The sequence below is a fragment of the Rhamphochromis longiceps genome, linkage group LG7 (genome assembly GCF_057381845.1).
Source record: "Rhamphochromis longiceps isolate RC_006_pf linkage group LG7, R_longiceps_female_GT1.1, whole genome shotgun sequence".
Lineage (NCBI taxonomy): Eukaryota > Metazoa > Chordata > Actinopteri > Cichliformes > Cichlidae > Rhamphochromis > Rhamphochromis longiceps.
In genome coordinates, this window is record NC_140563.1 from 47,040,944 (window position 1) to 47,050,585 (window position 9,642).

The window sequence follows — 9,642 nt, forward strand, 5'->3', positions numbered from 1 at the left end:
TCTGGAATAGTTGGCAGTTAGATAGTCAGCTGGGAAACTCTGTGTTAACTCATGGAGCTGAGGATATCGTGGATATGCTGACCTCGCTCCGTGGTGTACAGGGCCGTTTACCCTCATGATTAATATTCACAATAAAAATATTAGCCGAACATCATGAAGTCTGTATGTGTTTCATAGTGTCGAACAACCTTTGTACAGTTAAAGCCAGCAGTTACTACATGACGGAAACACCAACGTTATCTCTTTTATGCGTTTATACACAGGTCACGCTGATTACTGAACAAAAACCCAAAGATCAGATGTTAAACAGATTTATTTGCTCTCTCTCCTCCTTAATCACCCCTGTAGATGACTGTTAACCATGTCACACGCTGGTCTAATGCTGAACATTAAACATAATATAAATTATTTTTAAAAAGCTAATTTAAAAACATTGATAGAGGAAATTTTCTGCAGAATAATATTTTTACTTTGATACTTTGTGCACAATTTTACAATTATATAATTTTATGTTTGGTGAGGTGTTTTCATAGTGTTTTATTGCTTCTTTTTGTAAAGGATTGGTTTGAAAAATGTCTCCACGACTTGTAATTGTCAGCCAATAAATAGCAAATAATTTGGTATAAAAACACAGTCACTCACACTAAATGACTGTTCTAAATGTTCATCACAGTCACAGCCTGTGGAAAGAAACTGTACTTGAAGCTGCTTGTTTTGGTGTACTCTGCAGCGCCTCCCAGAGGAGAGAAGTTGGAACAGGTTGTGCCCAATTTCTGATGCGACAAATGTGGCATCATTTAAGAGGAAAAAACAGACTGTTAAACAGTATAAGAGTTATTGCCAAAAAGCATCGTCACAACAAATAAATAATCGATCACACACAAATTTCCTTATTTTTTTGTGCTAACTTGTAGCTGCTGCATGCTGGGTGTGCTATGTTTTTATGCTTTGTGGTCGTCTCTGTGTAGCCAGAAGATTAGCTATGTTGTTATGTCTGTCCATCACTCAGGTCTCCTGCCTTGGGCTTGCAGATTACAGGGAAATGCCACACATCTGTCTGTTGTCACTGCTAGAATATTTCTTTTACAATTTTCTTTACATTTTTAAAATTTTAGTTAGATATTTTTCTATATTTGCTTATTTTGCAGTCTTAATAGTGTTCATAAAGAGACTAGCAAGAACAATATTAAAGAGCTGTTTCAATAAACAGTGCACAAATGCTGTGATGAAATACTGATGATCAGCTGTTTAAAGCTGTGGAAGTAGTATCGAATCCTAAATTCTATACTTTATACAGATGTCTTTGTGGACCTTTATGGGAGCATTAAATTGTCTAAAATATAGTATCCTATACTTTATATTTATGTTCTATAAGTTGTAACACCACAGTATATGTAGAGTCTATAAAAACAGACTTTTACTGAAAGTACAAATGTTCTGGAGTAAAATATACGTCAAACTCTATATAACTATTGAGTCTTTAAAGTGGGAATACAGTTGGATCTAATTCACTGTAACTGAATCACACCATAATTTATTTGTTGATTTATATTAACCTAAAGAAAGTTCAGTGAATAAATAAATCAAAAATCAATATGAAAGAAGTGTATGTATGTGTGATGTATGTGGTGTGGTCTTATACATAAACCCTGAGAAATCCATTAATACTTCATTTTTGATGCAATTATTTATGTATCCCTGCTCCTAACCTGCTACAGTGTGCAACTTGGCATCTTCATAAACCAGTGCGTGATCTGAAATGACAAAGCCGCTATGAAAAGTGCAGAGAGGTTTGAATATGGACAGGGGTGTGAAACACATCTGAGCCACACACACGAGCGAGTGCCATCAGTCATGTAAACAAGTGACACATGCAAAAAATAAATAAATAAATAAAAATACACAAAAGCAACCTGATATGAGACAGGCCAACACAACCAGAAGCAGATACACACAAAACAGGTCCGAAGAGTAGATCTGTCAGTATGGGTGGGGAATTGGCAGTAATAATGTTGGGTGAAGTCTGAAATGTTATTGTTTGCCAGAGAGCGTCACTGGATTATATTCCAGTGTTTGTTGAGCTGTCTAATTCATCCAGATTTGCTTTCGGCCTTTTCTAATATGAATAAATATATTTCTACAGTCAAATAATGCACAAAGTAAGCACTTTAATGCATAAAGGTCTCCGAATGCTGTGAAGTCTTGTGAAGTGAAGTCTTTGAAGCTTAAATGTGACGATCAGAATAATATTTCCACAGTATACGATCCCGTTAATTATTTAAAACAACTGTATAGTCCTATAGCGTGTCAAAACCATTTCTTTTGATTGACAGCTAAACCGAGCAATGGTCACGAGCCATGCAACCCAGCGGACCAATGGGAGTGAAGGTGACGGTTCAGTGGGCTGGGTTTAGAGCAACGATGGCCGCCGCCAGCAGCAGCAGTCTCTACAGTGGCTCCAAATTACTGCTCGGTTTTACATGCAAAGGGAAGAAAATGCCTTTGAAATTTCGCTGGACAATCGCTTTTCTGGTTGTTACTCTAAGCCTGTGTTTTGCCGACGATGACCACGAAATGGAGGAGTTCCTGAAGCGGGAGCATTCCCTTTCCAAGCCTTACCAAGGTACCTGTGGTACAGGAGGGGGCGCGGGCTGAGGGGCGAGGACAGATATTTCCAGAATAATGTACTCACTCATGAACTCGTGCACGCACTAGCCGCTTTTCTGAGATGAAATCACTCTATTTCTCACGCAACTCGTCTAGTGGCATTGTCATAGTGACATACTCGGTATATATTTTGTGCTTTCTTATCTTTCATGCGCGTGTCCCCCTCCCACTCACTGACAAAGCACTTTGATCTCAGGCTCAGTGAGCTGTGTTTTGCTGTCATTATAATGGGTGCTGATTGTTTTACCAGGTGTGGGCTCCTCAAGCTCCTCCCACTGGGAGCTGATGGGCGATGCCATGGTAACCACCGAGCAGGTGCGCCTGACACCTGACATGCAGAGCAGACAGGGGGCGATATGGAGCCGCATTGTGAGTAAAGGCTGCACTGTGTACACGTTTGCATACTCCCAGTATACTGCATGAGCAGCAAGTCTGGTGACTGAGTTATTTCCTTGACTTAACTGCTTTAGGTGCTTAAAAAAAAGTTACAATCACTTTTCATCATCTAACTCGATGCTAAGTGTCGGATGCAGTGGTGTAAAGCACGCTGCCACTGGACTCCAGAACAGTGGAGTCTGGTAATCCGATGGTAATCCGATTCTGGGTTTGGCTGTTTCCAGGAGAACGGTGATTGTCGGACTGTATTGGGCCAGGTATAAAGGTTGGTGGAGGGGCGATTATGGTGTGGGGTTGTTTTTCAGGAGTTATTTCCAGTGAAAGGAACTCTTAATGCTTCATCATACCAATCCATTTTGAACTATATCATGCTCCCAGCTTTGTGGGAACGTGACTGCACACCAGTGGATAAAGCGAGGTCCATGAAGACGAACGAGTGTGGTCTGGATGAACTTGACTGGCCTGCGCAGAGTCCTGACCTCAACCCAGTAGATGACCTTTGGGGTGAATTAGAGGGGGAACTGTGAGCCAGGCCTTCTTGTGCAAAAATCAGTGTCTGAGCTCACAAATGAGCTTCTGGACGAATGACCAGAAATTCTCATAAACACTCCTAAACCTTGTAGAAAACCTTCACAGAAGAGTAAAGGCTGTTAAAGCTGCAACAGCTGGGCCGAAATCATATTAAACCCCTATGGATTAAAAATGGGATGTCACCCAAGTTCATATGTGTGTGAAGACAGACGACCCAATACCTTTGGCAATATATTGTGTCGTTTCAGCTGTACTTGTAACAGCAGGTTCAAATAAAAAAGAGTAGAGCTACCTCTGTATTTACATTTACAGTAAGAGCCAGAGACACAAGCTGCAGATGGAGAGGTGAGGGTTAGTTTGAAATCCTGCAGGGTAATTTCCACTGTGTTGCCTGATGAAGTTAAACAGACTCGTGCACTCTGTTTCCTGTTTATAAGGTTTACTTAGCTACAGCAACGCAGGCTAACACCCCAGCCCTGCAGTAAATCCTGATTATTACTACATGGTAAATAAGCAAGATATACTAGGGTTAGAAATGAGAGATGTGTGAGAGCTAATGATTGTCATACTGTCATGCCAATATGCAGATCCATACTTTGTGGTGAAGTAAGGGAGCATCCAAAAGTACCCAGTCATGAAAATGTTTTGCTAGATTTGTCTAAAGCAGGGATGTCAAACTCATTTTACACCAGAGGCCACCTACAGTGCACTGTGATCTTAAGTGGGCCGGACTAGTAAAAATCGCTATATCTCGCTATAAGAAAAAGAAGTGTAATTTCAACATCCGCTCTCACGTATTACTATTATTATTTTATTGTGAAGACATTGTAAAAACATAAATTTCTGTTGTCTATTCTGTTGTTTAATTGTTTTTCTCTTACTTGTGTGTAGTATGAAAGACTTTGGGTGCAGTTTTCATCAGCTGTAAAATTTACGAAAATACAGTTAAATGTATGCCCTCCTTTACATTTTCCAAAGAGTGGGCCAGATTGGAGTCATTGCTGGGCCAATTCTGACCCGTGGGCCTTATGTTTCACACCCCTGCTCCATAGTAAAGCACAAATGTTTCTTCCACTTTCAGTAGTTGCTGCAAGAAACATTGAAGGTTTAGACCTATAGTTATTGTACAAATGCATGCAATGACTGTGTGGTCGTGATAAGAGCTGCTGTACACTGACACGAACTGGCTGATAACCACAGCCTGTCTTCAGTGAGCGAGGCTTTACTACGTTTTCAGTTTAAGTTGTTTTGTTCTGGAACTGTTTTGACTTTAAAAAATGGGCTTTTGACATTGTTATGCTCAGTCACAATATGATGGTAATATTTGGTTTTAAGAATTGGTTAGATGTGGTTCATTACAGTAAGAAGCTTGACTGCTTGCCCACTATCATCTTTACTTTAACCTTGCTGATTTTATCTCACACTGGTAAACAAACATCCTCACCGTCTGCTGCTTGTGACTGTGGTTGGGTTAAAAACCTCATGCAGCTACCTCAATCTTAGTAGACTCGCTAAAATGATGAAGTCTGCTTCTATTTTCCTTTCCTCTTAGCTTGACCTCAACCCATCCTTAAGTGTTGTCCATGCAGTCACCTCACCTACACCTAATAAAGCTCTATATCAAATGTAGCAGGCAGTGAAACATTATTTACTCAAAAGGAAACCAGACTGTGGAACAGTACTAGGCCTACCAAAGACTTTTAACTTATACTTCTGTAGCTTATTGGACTTGTTGTGTTTTAGCCCTGCCATCTGAAGGACTGGGAGGTGCAGGTGCACTTTAAAATTCACGGGCAAGGAAAGAAGAACCTGAACGGTGACGGGTTGGCCATTTGGTACACGAAGGAACGCATGCAGAAAGGTAAGCACTACAGGATGTAATTTAAACCCAACCATGGTGCTAAATAAACTACAAGAACTAGTGTTTATATGTTACCAGCACTGTCTTTAAATCCTTTTCCAGGGCCTGTTTTTGGAAATAAGGACAACTTCACCGGCTTGGGCGTTTTTGTGGACACATACCCCAATGAGGAGAAACACATAGAGGTGCGCTGCTGTGGTTCTGATTACTGTGTGGGTGCACTGTGGGATTAACAGTTTATGTAAAAGGGGCTGTATTAATCTTCTTTTGTGCACACAATTGGATACAGGCGCAGAAGAAGAGATACACTCCTCGCACACAGGTAACCAGTGTTTTTAACATCTGACCCTCTCCCTATGATCCGGCCTCCACTCTCGTTTAACCCTTTTTCTCCCCTCCCCCCGTGGTTTGTTTGTGGTTACAGCTGGGTCATACTTAATAAAATGTTATGAAATTACACAAAACAATCACATAATAGGAAGTGAGCCTGCATGTCCTAATTGTTCTCCATTTTATTATTTTTTCTTCTCCTTTAGCCCTTTTTCTTTTTCCCAGCTTGCTGCTGTCACTGTAGTCATACTAATGTGGATTCACTCTTGCTAAAATGCCCTGTTCCCTCTCTGCTTTTCCTCCTGTGACCACAAGAGGATCTTCCCCTTCGTCCTGGCAATGGTGGGGAATGGCACCATCAGCTACGACCACGAGCGGGATGGCCGGCCCACAGAGCTGGGTGGCTGCAACGCCATGGTGCGCAACCTCAAGCACGATAGCTTCCTCTTCATCCGATACGTCCGCCGCAGGCTCACGGTGAGAGACACAGCCTTTAAATCATTTTGGCGTGCAGGAAAAAGCAGCTTGTATCATATAAGTTCATTCTAAGTGGTGAACCTTAGAAGTAAATGGAAATGTGTCGCCCAGGTGATGATAGATATCGACGGGCAGCATGAATGGAGGGACTGCCTGGACCTACCTGGCGTGCGGTTGCCACAAGGCTATTATTTTGGCGCTTCAGCAATCACTGGAGATCTCTCAGGTAAACAAGTGCAGAGTAATGCAATGGCTGGTTTTAGCTTTATCTTTTAAAACTGTTGTTGTGTGCTTTAGAGGTCATGTGTGGCGTTGAGCCAACTGCAAGACGCAGAAACAATGGAATGAAGTGAAATCGAGCCTTTATTTAATAAAGGAAAAACATAGGGAGAGACAGACAGAAAAAACTCAGTGAACACTCTGAGAATAATGGATTCAAAAAAGAGACGGAAACACAAAAAAACAGACACCACAGAGGAGGTTAACGGATGCAGTGAAGGCCGACATGCAGAGGGTTGGTGTGTGAGGAGAGGATGGTAGAGATGGAGACAGATCTGCTGTGGTGAACTATAAAGGGAGCAGCTGGAAAAAGAAGAAGTTTAAATGTGAAAATCCACTTCTGCAAAGAATTAGGGAAACATTTGATCATCACAGTCTAACACCAAGTAGCAGACCTGTCAGTTCTCACGCCACCATCATGCAGACAAGAGTATATTTTGTAAAACTGTAGTAAAAATGAGATTAGGAAACGTAAAAATATGAAGAAAAAAGAAACTAGATGCTGTTTATTGTCGTTATCTGGCCTTGTGTAACAGGACACTCTACTCAGATATTAAAACTCTAAATTATGGCCTCAGGGCTGTGAATATTTAGCGCTGCGAGCTGGGATTTTAACCTTTAAGTCAGCAGTTTAGTCGTGAAAATAATGATCTCACCATCGATTCACAACGCCAGCTTCACTTGAGCTGAATTATAGTGCAAGAAGATTCCTAGAACTCCATATTAGCTTCTAATCTCTGGGTTTCTGTTTAACTTTTTCACATTTCCATTTGCTGATTCTTACTTAATAGATAACCATGATATAATTTCTATGAAACTCTACCAACTGACGGTGCTGCGGAGCAAAAAGGAAGAAGAGGAGGAAGAAGACGTAATAACCATACCCAGTGTAGACAACATGGAGCTCATCAGATGTGAGATAACACAGTCACGCATCACTTAGTGGAGTTTCCATCAGAGGGTGTGCTTTTCGCTCACTGCTGTGCTCTCTTTCAGTGGGTCAGAGTGATGAGGGGATGAGCGGAATAGCCATTTTCTTCACCGTGCTCTTCTCCATGCTGGGGTGCATCTTCCTCATCGTTATCGGCCTGGTGGTGTACAGCCACTGGAACGAGAACAGACGCAAGCGCTTCTACTGAGGACAACAACAAAGCAGACAGCGATTGTAAAAGCTATCGTGGTCCGCGGACACAACTGCACTGAAAGTGAGACGCTGCTGTCAGCTGGCACTGGTTTGTTTTTGTTTAGTTTTTTTTAAATCCCGAGGACAACTCAGTTTGACAGGAAGTGGAGTGGATGTATTCCCTGCTACACAAAAAGCCATACTACAACTTTGCCATCAGTAGCCATGAACCAATAGGAGGCTCTCAATTCACACTTTGTCGTCGCCCCCCCCGTTGACGCGCACCAACTCGGCCTTACCATCTCCACCTCTGTACCTGATACAAAGCAGATGTGCGGCACCGTCACTGACTTCTCATGAGCAGCTATTTTTTTGTGTTTTGGTACTGTTTGCTGGATTTGGAGGATATTTTTTTCACTGGTTTTCACATCACTGATGTTGATTTTGCAGCTTTAAGAAATCTACTTAAGTAAGCTGATGTGTTCCTGCTTGCAAGTCCATTAACTACCTGCAGTACAAGGCGCTAACCAAATTAGCAAAAGCCACTGATCCGCTTCTTTGCATTAGAAAAGCCTCTCAGTTTATACTGTGCTGTATTATGTGCTCTTTATTCTTATTGTTGTTTTAGCATGCATGGCGTTTGTGTGGGTTAGTCTGTGATCTGCTTTGTTAACATCATGTGTGAGCTTTTAGCCGTTCTATCTACACATAGCATGTGTCAATGGCAGCGATCGGTGTGTTTCAGGGAAATTATCAATTTAAGTCAGTTGCTTTGTCACAACGTTTATTTATATTTCATACCTTTACCCTAGTCTGTGTGCGCATTTAAAAAAATGTTTTTTTATTTTCACTACTGCTATTTTATGTTTGTTTTCTTTTATAAGAAGATGGTTCTTTCAGCCACTTTTCTTTTTCTATTTAGCACGTCACACCCTTCCTGACTCCACCCTCTCATTTACACCACACGTCATCATATCTCTTAGGTGGTGCTTTTTATTTATTGTGCAGTCTTTGGAAACTTCATTTGTTTCTGTAACCCAGCGGTCCCCAACCTTTTTTGCGCCACGGACCGGTTTATGCCCGAGAATATTTTCACGGACCGGCCTTTAAGGTGTCGCGGATAAATACAACAAAATAAAACTAGTACCGGTACCGAAAAAAAGATTTATTCATAACACACGTGAAAAGACCCAGGAAAACCGAGTTAACGATAAAAACAATAACAAAATAACGCTGAAAACCGATAAAAACCCTGAAAACCATACATTTCACACCTGAGCCTCAACTCTCGCGGCCCGGTACCAAACGACTCCGAGGCCCGGGGGTTGAGGACCGCTGCTGTAACCACTTTATCCACCGCACTACCTTATTTATGTTTTTTAAATGTTTTTTTATGAAACTGTGCCTCATGTATGCAGTCAGTGACTTAGGATTTACAATAAATTTAGGAGTTTTTATCTTGCTTCTGTGTCCTGAACTGTTTGATGTATTTAATGTCATGGAGGGTAGTGAGCACTGTTACTATGGCTCACTGCATTTTAAGGTTTTTACACATTTATGAATAGAGCCCTACTATTGTCATTGTTTACGGCTATGCCACCCTGAACACGCCCAATCTCAGAAGCTAAATGATAAATGAAGTGGTTCTTGTATAGTGCTTTCTAAGAGCTTTCTAACATTCACACTCCAATGGATGCATCAGATAGCAGGATACCCAAGGATACTTTGGGACGCGGCACAATTTTCCAGTGTTAGCAGATGACTCGCTGTACCTCCCCAACCAGATTTAGGCCTGGTTTGTACTTTGATGGGAGACTGCCTAGGAGTACCAGGTGCGGTAAGCTTGGGGTGGCTCAGGAGGTGGAGTGTGTCATCAAGTGTGAATGTTAGATAGAAAGCTCTTAGGTCTAGAAAAAGTTCTTATGTGAATGAGGCAAGTTGTATAAAGTGCTTGGAGTGCTCGAGTAAAAAAGCACTA

At 41.5% G+C, this 9,642-nt stretch overlaps 1 protein-coding gene across 2 annotated transcripts; it reads left to right on the forward strand.

The window, feature by feature from the left end:
- Positions 1-2,421: 2,421 nt before the first annotated feature.
- Positions 2,422-8,695, forward strand: lman2la (lectin, mannose-binding 2-like a). 2 transcript variants are annotated; one of them, XM_085413940.1, is made up of 9 exons: positions 2,422-2,623; positions 2,918-3,036; positions 5,338-5,455; positions 5,558-5,640; positions 5,745-5,777; positions 6,101-6,262; positions 6,374-6,488; positions 7,333-7,455; positions 7,538-8,695. In XM_085413940.1, exons 1-9 carry the CDS (start codon positions 2,422-2,424, stop codon positions 7,678-7,680), a joined length of 1,098 nt encoding a protein of 365 aa, XP_085270066.1. In that variant the 3' UTR covers positions 7,681-8,695. The 2 variants fall into 2 exon arrangements, with proteins under 2 accessions (XP_085270066.1, XP_085270067.1); XM_085413941.1 differs by lacking the exon at positions 5,745-5,777 and having other exon boundaries at positions 2,423-2,623.
- Positions 8,696-9,642: the final 947 nt, after the last annotated feature.